At 42.0% G+C, this 19,282-nt stretch overlaps 1 protein-coding gene across 3 annotated transcripts in view; it reads left to right on the plus strand.

Moving 5' to 3' along the window:
• KYNU (kynureninase) overlaps positions 1–19,042 on the plus strand; it is an 82,687-nt gene extending 63,645 nt beyond the window's left edge. For all 3 annotated transcript variants that reach the window (XM_075829242.1, XM_075829243.1, XM_075829244.1), the window contains exons 12-14: positions 6,578–6,663; positions 16,272–16,502; positions 18,791–19,042. In XM_075829242.1, the coding sequence (XP_075685357.1) occupies positions 6,578–6,663; positions 16,272–16,502; positions 18,791–18,937 (464 nt within the window). In that variant the 3' untranslated portion in view covers positions 18,938–19,042. The remainder of the gene's footprint in view (positions 1–6,577; positions 6,664–16,271; positions 16,503–18,790) is intronic.
• The last annotated feature ends 240 nt before the right edge of the window (positions 19,043–19,282 follow it).

A 19,282-nucleotide genomic window follows, 5' to 3' on the forward strand; every position in this document is an offset into this window, starting at 1 on the left:
ACAGTTTGGCAGATCTAAAGGTACTCATTCTGAAGGGTCATTTTAAAAACAACAGAGAAAGAAAAATTTGGGAATTCAAGATGATGATAAAATTACAGTCATTGACACAAGGCCTCAATCTAAGGGGGGATTCACACGAGCGTGTATTCGGTCCGTGCGGGCCGCGTGGTTTTCACGCGGCACGCATGGACTAATACAAGTCTATGGGGCAGTACAGACAGTCCGTGCTTTTTGCGCAGCGTTTGTCTGCTGCGCAAAAAGCGCGACAGGTTCAATAACTCTGCGTATTTCGCGCATCACGCACCCATTGAAGTCAATGGGTGCGTGAAAATCACGCGCACCACACGGAAGCACTTCCGTGGGACGAGCGTGATTCGCGCAACAGCAGTGAAAAGGATGAATGAAAACAGAAAAGCACCACGTGCTTTTCTGTTTCCAAGCATCCAAACGGAGTGTCTTTGCGAGGAGCGAACCCCGACAACCGAGGCAAACTTCACCGGGTTCGGCCAAACTCGTTTTGGCCGAACCCGGCAAAAAAATTTCCGGTCCGCGACGTCGGGAGAGATTCACTGTGCATGGTGCTGAAAGAGTTAAACAGTTTCAGCACCATGGACAGTGACTTGCGATCCCAAAATACATGAACCTGTAAAAAAAAACGAAGTTCTAACTTACCGATTACTCCTGTCTCCTTCCTGCAGTCCGACCTCCCGGGATGACACTTCAGTTCAAGTGACAGCTCCAGCCAATCACAGGCCAAGCACAGGCTGCAGCCAATCACAGGCTGCAGCGGTCACTTGGACTGCCGCGTCATCCAGGGAGGTGGGGCCCGATGTCAAGAGAGGCGCGTCACCAAGGACGCGTCACCAAGGCAACGGCCGGGAAGTTCTCGGTAAGTAGGAACTTTATCTTTTTTTTTTACAGGTTTTTCGCTGTTGTGTTCGGCATTCACTGTCGAGGGTGCTGAAAGAGTTAGCTCTTTCAGCACCTTGGACAGTGACGGGCGTCGACAAGCCTCATCTCTATGATGCCGGCTGCGCGAAAATCACGCAGCCGCGCATCAGACACGCATGACACACGCAGCTGTCAAATGGTTTTTGCGCTCGCAAAACGCCGCGTTGTTTGCGCGCGCAAAAACGCAACGCTCGTGTGAATCTCCCCTAACACCAGGATTTATGAGCCACTACATGGACACACGTCACGTCCCCCATCAGACTGACTCCAGATGCCTTAACTCCTAAGTCATCACCCCTATAACCTCAGTTTTATTGCCCCGGCTTATCTTAATGATGTATCACCTCATGTACTAATTGTCTTTGTGTAACATCTAAATGTTGTGCTTTTTTCTAAGTCATTCATTTGTAAACTGCCTGAAGAAGGAGCCTCTGTGCTCTGAAAGCCGCATATAGAACTTTTATGGTTAGCCAATAAAGGTATCATACCTATTATACTTTTGTCTTTTTTGACACAAAAGTATTTAACATTTCATATTGTCTCTGGCTAACACGGTACTACACTATTTTTTACTGTACTTCGTGTTTTCCATGAAAACTCACACTTATATTTATCAAATGAGTTGCAAAATGACTAGAAAATATAGTCAAGACATTGACAAGGTTAGAAATAATGATTTTTTATTTGAAATAATAATTTTCTCCTTCAAACTTTGCTTTCGTCTTGGAATGCTCCATTTGCAGCAATTCCAGCATTGCAGACCTTTGGCATTCTAGCTGTTAATTTGCTGAGGTAATCGGGAGAAATTTCACCCCATGCTTCCAGAAGCCCCTCCCACAAGTTGGGTTGGCTTGATGGGCACTTCTTGCGTACCATACGGTCAAGCTGCTCCCACAACAGCTCTATGGGGTTGAGATCTGGTGACTGCGCTGGCCACTCCATTACAGATAGAATACCAGCTGCCGGCTTCTTCCCTAAATAGTTCTTGCATAATTTGGAGGTGTGCTTTGGGTCATTGTCCTGTTGTAGGATGAAATTGGCTCCAATCAAGCGTTGTCCACAGGGTATGGCATGGCGTTGCAAAATGGAGTGATAGCCTTCCTTATTCAAAATCCCTTTTACCTTGTACAAATCTCCCACTTTACCAGCACCAAAGCAACCCCAGACCATCACATTACCTCCACCATGCTTGACAGATTGCGTCAGGCACTCTTCCAGCATCTTTTCAGTTGTTCTGCGTCTCACAAATGTTCTTCTGTGTGATCCAAACACCTCAAACTTCGATTCGTCTGTCCATAACACTTTTTTCCAATCTTCCTCTGTCCAATGTCTGTGTGCTTTTGCCCATATTAATCTTTTCCTTTTATTAGCCAGTCTCAGATATGGCTTTTTCTTTGCCACTCTGCCCTGAAGGCCAGCATCCCGGAGTCGCCTCTTCACTGTAGACGTTGACACTGGCGTTTTGCGGGTACTATTTAATGAAGCTGCCAGTTGAGGACCTGTGAGTCGTCTATTTCTCAAACTAGAGACTCTAATGTACTTGTCTTGTTGCTCAGTTGTGCAGCGGGGCCTCCCACTTCTCTTTCTACTCTGGTTAGAGCCTGTTTGTGCTGTCCTCTGAAGGGAGTAGTACACACCGTTGTAGGAAATCTTCAGTTTCTTGGCAATTTCTCGCATGGAATAGCCTTCATTTCTAAGAACAAGAATAGACTGTCGAGCTTCACATGAAAGCTCTCTTTTTCTAGCCATTTTGAGAGTTTAATCGAACCCACAAATGTAATGCTCCAGATTCTCAACTAGCTCAAAGGAAGGTCAGTTTTATAGCTCCTCTTAACCATCAAAACTGTTTACAGCGGTGCTAACATAATTGCACAAGGGTTTTCAAGTGTTTTCTAATCATCCATTAGCCTTCTAACACAGTTAGCAAAAAATTTACCATTAGAACACTGGAGTGATGGTTGCTGGAAATGGGCCTCTATACACCTATGTAGATATTGCATTAAAAACCAGACGTTTGCAGCTAGAACAGTCATTTAGCACATTAAGGCTATGTTCACACAGAGTATTTTGGGGGAGGAATATCTGCCTCAAAATTCCGTTTGGAACTTTGAGGCAGATATTCCTCTCCCTGCACGCCAATTTTCGCGGCAATTATCGCGCCGTTTTTCGCCCGCGGCCATTGAGCGCCGCGGGCATAAAACAGCGAGATATACGCTTTCTCCTGCCTCCCATTGATGTCAATGGGAGGTCGGAGGCGGAAGCGTCCGAAGATAGGGCATGTCGCTTCTTTTTCCCGCGAGGCAGTTTTACTGCTCGCGGAAAAAGACGCCGACGCCTCCCATTGAAATCAATGGGAGGCGTTCTCGGGCCGTTTCTGCCGAGTTTTGCGACGCGGTTTCCGCGTCAAAAAACTCGGCAAAATACCCCATGTGAACATAGCCTAACAATGTATAGAGTGCATTTCTGATTAATTTAATGTTATCTTCATTGAAAAAAACTGTGCTTTTCTTGCAAAAAGGAAATTTCTAAGTGACCCTAAACTTTTATACGGTAGTGTATATATATATATATATATATATTTATATATATATATATATATATAGCAAATAATATATATGGGGGGGGGGGATATAGAAGTTAGGGATGGGTGGAGTGTCCCCGTAATGTATTGGTAGTTTGGAGGTGGAGATGTGTCTGCCAAAGCACCATGTAGGTAGGGGGGAAGAAATATCAGTTAAATGATGGCTTCGGTGATCTGAATACCAAGGTATTAAGTCTGTAACTCCAATAGACTTCTCTGCGGCAGAGTACTTCGTATCTATTATGGCTTATTCACACGGACGCATGTATTTCAATGGGGTCGTTCACACGGTCATTGTTTTATCGGACCGTGTGAAGGCTCCGTTAAAAAATAGAAAATTTCCTATTTCCTTCCATTTTTAACGGATCCCTTGATAGACTCAAGTCTGCCTTTTTTCACGTCCGAGTTTGCACCCGTTCATGCCAATAAGCCCTTAGTCTGCTCTATAGAGTTGTGGTCAATGGGAATGATTGTGCAGCACCTAAAATTGCCGCCATGCTCTAAGGTGCAGTGTCTTGAGATGATATGTACCATTACTTTTTTATTCCCATTTGAACGGTCCTTTTTGAGACTACAGTGCAAGGCCCTGTTCACACATAGTATTTTGCAGGCAAAAAAAAATCTGACTCAAAGTTTTAAAAGCTGCCTAATTGTAAAAAAATACAGGTTTTTTGTTTTTTTTTTGCTATCCCAGTGTTTGGCATGACTTGGTGCTAGGATGTTTCTGAGGGTAGGTGCCCTGCGGTAGGTAAACTTTGGTTTAGATGAAAGAAGGGGTTTAAGTAAAATCTCCCTAATTTAATTATGCTGGTTATTAGAAGCAGTTATACAATTTTATTTAGTTGCTTTGTGTGGTTTTACTTTTTGGTACTTTTTCGGGCCCCCTGAACGCTTCTTACTTAACCCCTTCCCGCTCCATGATGTGCTGGCACATCATGGAGCGGGGAGGGGATGATCCTTGGAGCGGAGTTACGGAAACAGCGTAGCTCGCATGCTATGCTGCTTCTGTAACTGCCATTCACTACTATGGGAGTTAGGGAAACAGCGTAGCTCAGCGAATTACGCTGTTTCCGTAAATATCCATCTAACGATCGCTGGTTCATCAAGTCCCCTAGGGGAACTGCTAAAATGGGTAAAAAAAAAGGTTCGATTTTCAGGAGGGTAAAAAAATATTACAAATTTTAAAAAAATACCTTTTCCCATTTTTCCCCAAGCACAATGTAAAAAAGAAATAATAATAAAAAAAAATTGGTTTACATTACAATATAGTACTAGTTGACTCGCATGGTGAACGGTGTAACAAAAAAAATTAGAACCTCAGAATCGTGGTTTTTTGGTCACCTTAGCGCTAAAAAGTATGAAATAAAAAGTGATAAAAAAAATCGTACGTACCTTAAAAATGGTTCCAATAAAAACGACAGCTCGTCCCACAAAAAATAAGCCCTCGCGCTGCTCAAACAATTAAAAAATATAAAAGTTATGGCTCTCAGAATGTGGTGAAACAGAACAATTATTTTTTTTAATAAATAGTTTTTTCTTTGTTAAAGTAGTAAAATATGACATTTTTTCCTATTTTCGGTTGTCTAAAACCTGGGTGCGCCTTATAGTCAGGTGCGTCTTACAATCTGATAAATACGGTACATTCCGGTCCCCGGTCGCAATGATTATGAGATTTGAATAGATTTTTATAGTACTGCCAGTGGATCGGAGGTCTAGTTGCACAGCCTTCTTTGATGACGATACGACTCTTCGTCATGTGACGACTCCGCTGTAATCTATGTACAAGCAGTAGCAGTAGTATACCGATTACATAGATTACAGTGGGGCCAGTAACATGACGATGAGTCGTATTGTCATCTATGAAAGCTGTTCAACTAGACTTCCGATCCCCCGGAAGTGCTAGAAAAATCGATGAAAATCTCAGAACCAGCATGACGGGGTACCGGAATGTATATTAGCGAGTGTACTCAGATACTGCAGTCACTACACTGCTGATACTTTTTGTTTCCCAGATAACCCCTTTAATCATCCAGGACTTCAACAACCCATATTTACAGTCCATAAATTAAGATCACATTTGGTGAAGTCTATGATCTCAGACCGCCATGCTGGGGACAGGGACTGATGTGAGCTGAGATCAGACTATTTAGGTATTTTAAGGCAGTTGAAAAAAAGAAAAATGCTGATCCGCACACCATTACGCGTTTCGAACCAAAACATTCACAGGAATGTTTTTACTTTGTTTTAAAGTGATAAATTAAAAGGTTTGGATTTTATTGGACCAAGTGCTGGACATTATCTTTTTCTATACAAGTGCCCAGGCCCAGAATGGCCCCTTACTCATTTATAACAATACATATGAACTTCTCCACTTTGGACAATCCCTATTTAGAAGGTCCCTTGAAAGTAAAGTGATCACAAAGCTTCCCTCTTCTGAGACCCCAACAATCAGCTGTAACCTTTGAACACTTCCAGGTTTCTACAATTTGCCTGCAGCGCCGCCACAGGGGAAACTAAGCATTACACAGTGCCCATTCACATCAATGTGTTCTCTGGGTAATACAGGACAGGTCCTCCAGAGAGGGAGAGACGCTCTTTGTAATCACTCTCGACTCCACACTAGCCAAGACATGAGGATGCTGAACAGAGGACCCCTCTCTATTAACTAAGAATTCCCTAATGGGCTGTATGACAATCCCTTTAAAGTTTAGGTGCAGGGACTTCAAAAAGGAAGTACTCCTCAAAATTAATGTATTAACCCAAAACAAGTGTATCATGGCTACAGCAGTTGTTAAGGGGCCCATGATCTTTAATGCCCGGGAGCCCAGATCATTGTCAGTCTGCCCGTGGATGTGAGCGATGACAATCTATGTACAGCGCTGCGGGATATGTTGGTGCTATATAAGTAGCGGGAAAAAATATAAATGCAACTCTTCAATGTTCTCTGATATGTATGTGTATACAATCCAAAATACAGATTGGTTGGGTGCACAAAGCTATATACACTGTAATACTTACATCATACTTTTCCCTTTCTTTACCCAGAATTGAAATTGAGCCAAGGTGTCAGCGGCTTCCGTCTGTCTAATCCCCCTATTTTATTGGTGTGTTCCCTGCATGCAAGTTTGGAGGTAAATGTCAAAGTGAAATGTACATTATTGTTTTTTATGTGACCCTACATCTTGTGATAATGACCGCAGGTACCTGCATCTAAGTCAGGGGTCTCAAACTCGACCGGGTAAGTGGGCCGCATATAGAAAAAATGGGAAATTGACGAGCCGCATTACTCTCAAATTTGATACAATACAAAATTATTGTTAGTCAATTAGTTATTTGAACTACTATAACACTATATTACTATAATACTATATTACTATAACAATACTACATTACTATAATAATAGCGCTAGGTTTAAAATTTGAGAGAATTCTCCACGTGCTTATTTCAACAATCCAGTTTAAGTGTCGCTAAACGCAGTTGGCAACGTTTGGCAGACACACATGTCAAGATTGGGCAGCTCCTTTTTAGATAGTTCAACAGAGTCCTCTGTAGATAATGCCGCAGAGTCCTCTGTAGATAATGCCGCGGAGTCCTCTGTAGATAATGCCGCGGAGTCCTCTGTAGATAATGCCGCGGAGTCCTCTGTAGATAATGCCGCGGAGTCCTCTGTAGATAATGCCGCGGAGTCCTCTGTAGATGATGCCGCGGAGTCCTCTGTAGATGATGCCGCGGAGTCCTCTGTAGATGATGCCGCGGAGTCCTCTGTAGATGATGCCGCGGAGTCCTCTGTAGATGATGCCGCGGAGTCCTCTGTAGATGATGCCGCGGAGTCCTCTGTAGATGATGCCGCGGAGTCCTCTGTAGATGATGCCGCGGAGTCCTCTGTAGATGATTCCGCGGAGTCCTCTGTAGATAGCTCCATTGGGGCTCCCTCTCGGAGTGGAATCCCCAGCCAGAGCGTTGCCGATACTTTGGCTGGGGACTACTCTGCTGACGGAGCCCCTGACGTCACTGTCCATACACAGTGACGTCAGGGGATCCTCCTGGACCGGAATGTCAGGGGCAACCCCAGAGTCGGTGTCCCGGAGCAGAGCACTAGTATAGGCTCTGCGCCGTAACTTTGGAGAAGCCACTGATAATCAGTGTCCATATATGGACATTGATGTCAGGGGCATGCCCAGAGCTGGAGTCCTGGAGCAGAGCCGCTTCTAGCACTCTGCCTGGGATTCCAACTCTGCTCCTGACATCACTGTCCATATATGGACATGATGTCAGGGGCAACCCCAGAGCTGGAGTCCCGGGCAGAGCGCTAGTAGGCTCTTCCTGGGACTCCAGCTGTGCTCCTGACATCACTGGGACTCCTGCTCTGGGGAAGCCCCTGACATCACTGTCGATGTATGGACAGCGATGTCAGGGGATTCCACAGAGTCCCGGAGCAGAGCCTATACTAGCGCTCTGCCTGGGACTCCGCTCTGGGGAGGACCCTGACAACACTGTCCATATATGGACAGCGATGTCAGGGAATTCCAGAGTCCCAGAGCAGAGCCTATACTAGCGCTCTGCACGGGACTCCAGGTCTGGGGAAGCCCCTGACAACACTATCTGTATGTGGACAGCGATGTCAGGGAATTCCACAGAGTCCCGGAGCAGAGCCGATACTAGCGCTCTGCCCGGGACTCCGCTCTGGGGAAGACCCTGACAAAACTGTCCATCTATGGACAGCGATGTCAGGGAATTCCACAAAGTCCCAGAGCAGAGCCTGTACAAACGGCTCTGTGTCCCTCAGGCCGCAGATGACAGCCCCAGCGGCCACATGCGGCCCGCGGGCCGCGTGCTTGAGACCCCTGATCTAAGTGAAGAGGATTTATCTGCATAATACTTGGTATAGGAACCATCCCAGCAATGTCACAGGGCATTTCTGGAGGAAGTTTCTCCTCCTAAGATGACTTGGGGTACAGTAAGAGGACTGGCCGCTCAAATTTAAAGGGGATGTACGGGAATAGGGAGACAATATCTGATTTTTCTTCCCCAAGAAACAGCGCCACTCTTTTCGATGGGCTATGTCTGGTATTGCAGCTCAAGCCAATGCACTTGAATGGATCTGAGCTGTGATTCCAGACATAGCCCATAGACAAAAGTGGTGCTGTTTCTGATAGAAACAAAAAATAAAGTAGGTCCTTTTTTTCTGATCCCACACAACCTCTATAACTACTAGAGGGAGTGAGGGGGAGGTAGGTATTTTTATCATGAGGGTATTGTGTCTGTAACTGGGGGACGCTGTGGATGGAGCTGACTGGGAAATCTAAATGGGGGCACAATTGTTGGCATTGTTAGAGGACACTTGATAATACATTTGTGGGAGCACTATGGTTGCCACTGGTATGGGACCACTGTTATGGGGCACTATGGTTGGCACTGGTATGGGACCACTGATATGGGGCACTATGGTTAGCACTGTTATGGGGCACTGTAATGAGACACTATGACAGCATGGAAAAAAAATTCTTCACCGCTTTTCCAGTAGGAACTTGGACTTGGCACTGTATAAGGGCTATATAATATTAGGGCTACACAGCTGCAACACAGGTCACACGACCAAAGATCGCTGTTGTTGCCCTGTCTGCATGGCATGTAATAAATCAATGTGGTCGCTTTCTAACCCACAAATTGCCACGACTACGGCTCCACAGTTGAAAGAAATCCAAATCTACTGGACTTCTTTCGACTGAGGTTTGGCAGTAGCGGCATCCTACATTACTGCATCGCAACACAGTCATGCCCAAAGTTTCCGTATAGCCTTTGCGTTATACAAACCCAGATGCAGAATAATCAATTTTTTTTTTTTTGTTCTCATCCATACATCTTTACATTATACCCCCCTCAATTCCATCCCCCATCACATCTGGGGAAGGAGAGAGAAGAAAAAAAAAAGGATTTCTTAATTTCTAAACATAAATATTTTTTTCCACCCATTTTAAGGTGTTGATCCACATTTCCAAATAGCGATGATTTACCAATTCTTACATAGTACATTTTTATATATAGAAAAATGTTGACTTTTAAAATTATTCCATTCGTTTCGTGTGGGAGGAGATTTTGTCGACCATTTCCCTGCAATGATTTTGCGCATCTTCTGAACAGGGAGAAGACAATTTGAGGAAGATTAAAGATATCAGAGATTCCCAAAATACACAATATAATTTCAGGGAAAAGATCGAGGTTAAAATCTAAGTTGATGCGGCGGATTACTTGATCACAGAATCTATAACGTTTCCGACAACGCTACAAAAGAGGAATGAAGTCGCCATTAGTTCTCAAACATTTTGGGCATTTAGTTTTTCCAATATATTTCATTTTAAACAAAACATTGGGAGTCAGGAGGAACTTGTTTTTTTCATTGGAGAGGAATTTTCATATTGATCACTGACCAAAGGGTTTGTCCCATCGAGACCGAAAGTCAGCGCAGAAATCAGCCAATCGCCGCAGGGGCAGACCACCCTATTAACTGACATTAAACTCTTTGTTGGACTAAGTTTTGTACAGTATTATCTCCAATCTGCCACAGAACCTTGTAAAACTACTCAGCTGCTGCAGAACCTCTTCTTGCAGAGAAAGGGTAAGCTGCGTTTCAGTCATTGGTATTTTAAGCAGGAAAGGGTCAATCTACCATCGATTATTAACTAGAATTGACATTGTAATTCCATAACTTTCAATAAAGTGGCCTTGGGTTTTATATGGTCACAGAACTTCCCGATAACATGTAATATTTTTATCATTTACAGTAGAAGGTACATAATACCATAAATATTGTAATATGACGCCCGCTATTCCACCTGTGGTCAACAGGTGGCGATAGACAAACTAGTCCACACTGGCTCCTTCAGGCAAGTTTACAAATATAAGCACTGTCTGGTTCAGTGACAGCGGGCATCCACCTGTTATCGATCACATCTAGGTTTATAACAGCTCGATCCTCATGTGTCAGAGACATGCAGAACCCGCTGACACTAAACCCTTCAGTAGGACCCGTTGACACTGAACCCGTCAGTAGGACCCGTTGACACTGAACCCGTCAGTAGGACCCGCTGACACTGAACCCATCAGTAGGACCCGTTGACACTGAACCTGTCAGTAGGACCCGTTGACACTGAACCCGTCAGTAGGACCCGTTGACACTGAACCCGTCAGTACCACAGAGCTGACGGATAGACGTTTCAGCGCTAGATCTAGCTGTTCTGTCTACAGGATACAAAGCAGCTGTATCTCAAAAAGCAAAAACATTTTTTAATAAAAAGTATTTAGAAAGTTGCACCAAACATATTTTTTAAAAGAACAACTAGATTTCAAAAAATGTACATAGCACATAAGCCTAAAAAAAAAGATAAGTCTGCTGTTCCTATACATTTAATAGAACAGTTGCCGATCTGCAGCTCGTGGATTTGCTCCGTGATTTCTAAGACGGACGTCCCGGCAGAGGCACATTAAAAAATTTCAAGGACACGAGTGAAACAAATGAACTTTCTGTACTCCACGAGCTGAGTGTAAAATGGTTTTAGAGCGGAGTCATTTATAACGTTCCTGAACGCTGATTGTTTGTATCATTTTCGACATCGTAACTTAATGCTTCATCTGTAACAACAGAAGCTGTTAAGCCAAATCCTGAAAGCTTTTTGCATGAATTTTCGCTGCTAAATTAGGCAAATTTGACCTGGGAATCTGAGTACAGATAGAAGATTTCACACCGGGGGCTCATTTGCACAAAGTACCTCACTGTAAAGACTCTATAAAAATCATATTTCCCTTTTTTGGGGGGTTTTAGTTCATCAATGTGAGACCACAGGGTTTTTCATTTATGAACTTATGTCACCACGTAGCTGCTATGTGTCTATGTCATTACATCCGCTGCAGGGAGTCTCCAGCAATGAGTCGAGCGCTCAGTGATTCTCCTTTTTATGGCTGATTTTACCCTTTTTGGCACGGTGACTTAGGCTTTCTGAATGCTAATTGCTGCTGTAGAACCGCAGCAAAATGGATGTAACCGTTACTAGTTCAGTCCCAGCTCCCGGTGCAATCAAGGAAATGGATCTACAATGTTTTAATGCTGTGAGAATAAATATTCAAGATTTCAGAACAGACTCGCTAACCTGTATTTTTAGGAATTTGAGGTGAAAATATGTTGTTCTCACTAGGGTATGTTCACACGCTGAGTCAAAAACGTCTGAAAATACGGAGCTGTTTTCAAGGGAAAACAGCTCCTGATTTTCAGAAGTTTTTTAATCCACTTTTTCGCTGTGTTTTTTTACGGCCGTTTTTGGAGCTATTTTCTATAGAGTCTATGAAAAACGGCTCCAAAAACATACCTGCACTACCTTTTCGCAGCAGTTGTTTTACGCAGCCGTTTTTCAAAACGGCCGCGTAAAAAACGGGCCATCGGAACAGAACGCCGGTTTTCCCATTGCAATCAATGGGCAGATGTTTGGAGGTGTTCTGCTTCCGATTTTTCGGAAAACGGCCGAAAATAGGCCGTGTGAACATACCCTTATTGTTTATTTATTGCAGGAATTATTTCATGTGTAAATTACATTAAAATCAATCCCTACTTGCTGATGGACATTATTCAACAGTTTAAGGGTTGTCCCAAAAAGTGCATACCCACTATGGACAAACCCTTTAAATGCCTGGATGATGATGTAATCACAGGTTGTCCCGCTGCTGGGTCCTAGAGAAATCAGGTGTAATCTATGGGGGACGCTGACAGCAAGTGTTCAATTTTCCTGCAGCACCTCCACAGGTGGAATGAAGTATCACACAGTGGCCATTGAAATCAATGTGCTGTGGTTATACCTACAGCTGTCCGTGTAAAGCGTGGACATGCCAGGTCGTCTAGAAAGAGAGGACCTTCGTAGTCGCTGTCCTCTCTGGATAATAGATGAGGGTCTTTAATTGGGGAGCCCCAATTTATCAATTCAAATTTCTCTAGCAGGGTATTTTAAATGACAGGTCAAAAAAGTCTGATTGTGGGGGCCCCCATATTTCTGAGAATGAATCAGTCCAAGCAGCAAGCATCAATGTGACCATAGATATAGGTCAAACATAAACCGGAGACTGCAGAAAAAGGCAACAAAAAGTCCACGCAGTCCGCTCTATTTTTGTATTACTATTATTTTTATTTTTTGTGTGTGTGCCCTCTAATAAAGAAGCACTCAGTCCATTTTATTCCCCCCCCCCCCTGTGATGTAGTGCAATGTAGAAGCTAAATAGTTTATAGACCTTGTTCAGACTAGCACATGGGTGTAGCGTGCTATGAGAGACGCTTCCTATGTCTCTGATAAACACAATGTATGGCAAAGCACGAATGACATTTGAGAAAAGATTTTTATCAAACACCCCAATTTCTTGATTATGTGCATATAAAAAATAGAGTATATGACCTGATGTGCTGGAGTCTGTTTGAGGATCCGGTGAGATTTTTTTTTTCCCGGGTTACTTCTCTCTTGGACTATCGTAAGACTACACGTGGAGGCTCAATCGGCGTCGGCTCCGCCTGGTGCGATGTTTCAGGGGGTCTGCCCCCTTCCTCAAGCATGCGTGGTTACACCCGACACCAGCTTAAATAGTTTTACGTAATACAAGTGACTTCAATAGAAAATGTGAGTATTAATAAACTACTTTTTAACACATATAAAAATTCAAAACGATAAAAACAGACTTAGAGAGAGGTGGAAATGTATCAGAAATGTCGAAATATTATAGTTTTTTTATTCTAAATTCTCATGTTGTGTTTTCGTTTAAACGCGAACTTCTTTTTCGTTTAGCCAATTCATTGATACATTCTACATTCTTGTGAAGACGCGTATAAACGAACATCGATCAGTAATTAAAACTTGAACAAAAAATTAAGGATCAAACAATAACGATAACTGAGAAGCCACAAAGAAAACATGGCCAAACTACTGTAGCCAAACATTTCTTTGAAATAAAACAAAAGTCTACGACTTGAAATGGCGCGTTCTTAAAGAAATAGAGGGGAACGATGAAGAACACATTAGAACTAAATTGCTCCAAAGAGAGTATATCGGATATTCACACTGACCAGTATTAGTCCAACAGGTCTCAATGAAACATGTAAGGCTTCGTTCACATCTGCGTCGTTCATTGGTTCTGTCGCAGCTTCCCGTCAGAACGGGACCCTGTTTGCATCACCATTGATTTGAATGGTGACGGATCCGGTGCCAAAGGTTTCCATTTGTCATTGTTGTTTAAGGGTTCCGTCGTTTTGACGTAATCAATACCAAAGTCGACTGCGCTATTCATTACGTCAAAATGACGGAACCCTTGCACAACGGGGACAAAGGTAAACGATTTGCACTGGATCCGTCACCATTGAAATCAACGGTGATGAAAACGGAAACCTATGGGTTCCGTTTGTTTCAGTCAGGGTCCCGTTCCGACGGAACGGCAGAACAGAGCCCTGACGCAGATGTGAACAAAGCCTGACTGTAACATTTTTTTTATAGGATAGTAAACTACATTTAATTCTAGAGGATATGATATAAAAGATGTTGAATGTTCATATAGTTCAAGATTGAAACATCTAATGTATTGGAACTCAGTGTCTTTTATAAAGAATCATTTAATATAAAATAACTTTATCACAGTTTTTACCCAAGTATATTGTGATAATAAAATGTCCTTTCGTTATATTACCATCTATGTAGAATGTATCAATGAATTGGCTACATGAAAAATAAGTTCACGTTTAAACGAAAACGCAACATGAGAATTTAACCTAAGAAAACGTCCAGGCCGCTGTTGGGTCACATGATCTTCAGTCTAACTCCCTCACACCTACAGCGTCTACTGTAGAAACCAGAAACCGGAGGTCAGTCTCTCAATACAAGTCTATGAGACTCACTGAATTCCGGTCCTTACAGTAGACGCTGTAGGATACAGGGCGAGCCTGAAGAGCATGTGACCCAACGGCGTGGCCGGCATGAGCGCCTGCCGGTGAAATACCGCACCAGGTAAACCGATATACATCACTACATTGCACTACATCAAATATGCAACCAGGGTAGGGGGGCTGAAAAAAAAAATGCCGTAGTGCTCTCCATTAAAATCAATTCTAATTATGCTGGCCATATACCAAGAGCAAGGGCAGAATATTTTTAGGGGGGGTTCCAAATTAATTGGTGCTCACCGTAAAAAAGGCAAAATACCCCCTCCCCAAAAAATATTCAGTTTGCCAACTTTCTACTTGTACTGAACTACATCACATATTTTTACATAGAGTGGTTCAGGGCTTATTGCCTAATATCCAATGATGAAAGAGTTAATGGTATTATCTGCCATGGTCCAGAACAGTAAAGGGTTAAAGTGTACATATAATTGTATTCTATTTGAGTCTAACAGTCATTGCTAATTAATTTTATTATATATCTTTCTAATGATTACATACGTACAACCATAGAGTTAAATGATAAAATCCTGGATCCCTGCAATCACCACTAGGGGGCGGTTACTGAAGATGGATTTGTACAGCTTTTATTTAACTTAATATTAGCTAGAGCTCCCCCTAGTGATGGAAGCAGACAGAATTTTACCATGGCTGTGGATGCAGGGTTTCTGGGTACTTCGACCCCTCACCATCAAGTTTGCCCCCTTTCAGTAATTGAGGTCACAAAGATCAACACTCTGGGACCAAATGTACATTGAGACTATATAGAAAGTATTGGAAAATTGGGGCACTTGTGCTGAGCAGATTTAAGTACACTGAGAGTTAACCTTTAATCTCTTGTATATGTATGATGGGAAACGGCTCCTATATAAAGTACAGAAAATGAAACGTTATTTTATAATATAAATACAGATTCAAAGTAAATAAGAATAGAAACATATTTCTGCATCTATGTTTTTTTTTCCACTAAAAAGCATTCATGGTTACTAAGGAAAGTTATTTGTACTGATGTAGCAGAGCTGGTTTGGAATTTTAACCTACCACATTGTATTTGCTCACAGACTGTTCACAGTTCATGTACAAGGGGTTAGAGGGATAGTCTCATCTTAAACATATATGGCATATCCACAGGGTATGCCATAAATGCGGGATAGGTGTGGATCCCACCTCTAGGACCCTCTTCTATTGAGAGAATGAGCGCACTATGACTTCTGACCGCTGTCCCCACAGAATTCAATTGGAAGGTGGATGCACTTTTACATGACCCTCTCCATTGAGGTCTATGGGATAGTTGATAATGTGAATTGGCAAACAAGGGAGTAACACGTTCCCCCGATAGGTGAGGGTTCGAGTGGCATATCCTGTAGCTATGGGAATACCCCTTTAAAGGACAAATTTCTCTTTGCTATATTAGTTTGATTAACGTTTTGTTCATGAATGTTAAAGATGTAGCAGAGCTGTATTGATCATTTAACTATAAATTTTGTGAATCATGATAACTTAGTGTGTAAATATAATGCACAAAGATTGACTACAGTCTTATGTAAAACATATTTTAAGAGCAAACTGACAAACTCATCTCTGCTACATTTTAAAATAATGTAAATATATTATTATTATTATTATTAGACAGGATGATATCTCTCACCTACCTGGCCTTACATTGCTGTCCTTTGTGTTGTTCTATTATTCGCAAATCTATAAACTGTAATTGGAGCTTTTCTAGGTGATTATTCTGTTTATACATTTACATTTTAAATGTCTCATTTTTTTCTTCACAGGTTTTCAATCAAACTAGCATGAAGGCTTTACGGAAAAAGTCGATTTTACTGACTGGCTATTTGGAGTATTTAATTAATCATTATTACAGTGAAAATGTGGCTGAACCCAAGAAACCTTATGCAAAAATAATCACGCCCTCCCACTTTGAAGACCGGGGATGTCAGCTCTCCGTGGCTTTTTCTCTGCCCATAAAAGCTGTTTACAAAGAACTTGAAAAGAGAGGCGTTGCGGTGCGTGATATTGTCCTTTGTCATAGACGGGATTGCAAATTAACAATGTCAACAAGCGTTTTATTTAATAAAATTGCACTTGTCCCAGTAATCACATTAAGATATTACAAAGTTTACCCATCATTCCACTTCATGAGTGTTGACTCCCTTGTTCTTTTTTTTGTAGGATGTCATTGCTTTGTCTGAATTTTTCACTTTCAAAGAAATTAATATTGTTTCTTTTTTAAAAACAGCATTCCTTAAAGGGAATGTTTCATATATTTAAAGGGAATGTCTGATGTATTTTTTTGTTTTATTCATTAGATGTAAGGCTCTGTTCACATCTGCGTTGGGTTCCCGTTCTGACATTCCGTCTGAGGTTTCCGTCAGAACGGGACCCCGAGCAGACACACACTGACACCGACGGAAACCAGATGGTTCCGTCTCCATCACTATTGATTTCAATGGTGACCGAGCCGGTGCCTGTGGTTTCAGTTTGTCTCTTTTGTGCACCGGATCAGTAGTTTTGCCGGAAGCAATAGCGTAGTCGACTTCGCTATTGCTTCCTGCAAAACGACGGATCTGGTGTACAAAAGAGGCAAACGGAAACCAGGGGCATCAGGTCCGGCACTATTGAAATCAATGGTGATGGAGACGGAACCCTCTGGTTTCTGTCGGTGTCAGTTTGTGTCTGCTCGGGGTCCCTTTCTGACAGAAACCTCAGATGGAACGTCAGAATGGGACCCCAACGCAGATGTCAACAGAGCCTAAGACTGTGGAAAAGAAATAATGTATTTTTTTTATGTTGTAACAATTTGTAATTTTTTTTTTAAACATCCCTGTGGTGGCTAAATTGGAGACATACACACCTCTTTTCTGCGTTATCTATATGGATCGTGCAGCAGGGTGTCCGTGCTTTATGATAGCTGAATAAATGGAAGTTAATAGAGAGAAAAATACACTCTCCAGAAAGAGATGGACTACAGCCGTGCCCCTAGAGGTTATAGGGTGGCTTGGAAGCTGCATACAGATCCTTATCTATGTATATAGCGTATAATGTTGCTATCCAGCTAAATCCACCGAAACCTTATCATAATGAGATGACTCTTCTGATTCTGTGCCAGTCTAAACAGCAAAGCTAAAAAGCTGCAGAAAACAGGAAATGTCAGCCTATTGTGACTGCTGTAGTGGTCAGTGTAAAAATTGGACTATTAGAAATAATGTTTTTAACATGTAATTTTTTTTATATATATATATATATATATATATCCTTAAAACTGTAGTTTGGGGTTCGGTAGATCTACGCTAATATATTAGAGAATTGTGTATCAGCAATTTCTAAGCATCCTATTTATTATTGTGAATTCCTCACATTACATGGGACATTTATTTTTACTAGTGTCAGCCCTCCCAAATCAATCAGCTCAACTCACGCTGCAGTCTACATTCAGCAGGACAGCAGCCATACACAGTCTGACATAAAATAGCCTGCTTCTGCCAATGAGCCTTCAAGGAAGTCAATGGCAATTTAATTTCTTCTTCAAAATTATTTAGCTCATTAAGAGATTAGGAAAACCCTCTGAAGTGCCCTCATATTGAAAAATAATAAATGTTGTAATATGTTAAATAAGCAATCAACATATTTAAAAATATATATTTTATTAATAATTAATGTTTTAAAATGTTACATTTTCACTCCTTACACTGTAACATCTGGCCATAAAAGTAAAAAAAAAAAAAAAAAAAGTATAAACTAGTTATGGGTCATGGTGTGGTTGTATAAACTAGTTATGGGTCATCGTGTGGTTGTATAGACTAGTTATGGGTTTTGGTGTGGCTGTATAGACTAGTTATGGGTCTCTGTGTGGTTGCATAGACTAGTTATGGGTCTCGGTGTGGTTGTATAGACTAGTTATGGGTCTCGGTGTGGTTGTATAGACTAGTTATGGGTCTCGGTGTGGTTGCATAGACTAGTTATGGGTCTTGGTGTGGTTGTATAGACTAGTTATGGGTCTTGGTGTGGTTGCATAGACTAGTTATGGGTCTTGGTGTGGCTGTATAGACTAGTTATGGGACTCGGTGTGGTTGTGTAGACTTGTTATGGATCTTGGTGTGGTTGTATAGACTAGTTATGGGTCTTGGTGTGGTTGTATAGACTAGTTATGGGCCTTCGTGTGGTTGTACAGTTTTTTTTTAAGACTAATAAATTAGAGCCTAGAAGGTGTCAGGACTCAATCCCAATAGTTATACGATTCAACTTAACCCTTCGAGATCAATCTAAAATCCATGTAATTTGTTTTCTCTTGCAGTGTGATTTGCGTGAGCCCAATAGTCTACGAATCGCACCAATACCTCTCTACAATACTTTCCACGATGTTTTCAAATTTATTAAAGTTTTGGAAGAAGCATTGGCCTCTGTTAGAAACACAACTAAAAGAGAGGGGACAGAGGAGTAAAGATCAGGAGCCGTTCACTTACTGTCCGTTGTTTTACATATTCATTTCAGATTTTTTAATATATGGTGTAAAAAAAGAGAAAAAAAATCATGTTTTTCATATGTGTCCTTATTTTACGTCATGTTTTTTTTATATTGTACTACTCAGGGTGACACTAAAAGTAAAAATGAAATACAACTTACTATTCATGCAAGCCGTCACCCAATACATACAAGCATGCCCCTCCTTGCCCCAAGTCAGGAGTCAAGTCTAAGTGGTATTAGCCCCCCATCCCATAGTTGTGCCACATGTCCCCAGGGCTGAACTATAGGGAAGGCACATGGTGCATGTACCCAGGGGCTCTCT

This window comes from Rhinoderma darwinii, chromosome 6 (genome assembly GCF_050947455.1).
Source record: "Rhinoderma darwinii isolate aRhiDar2 chromosome 6, aRhiDar2.hap1, whole genome shotgun sequence".
Lineage (NCBI taxonomy): Eukaryota > Metazoa > Chordata > Amphibia > Anura > Rhinodermatidae > Rhinoderma > Rhinoderma darwinii.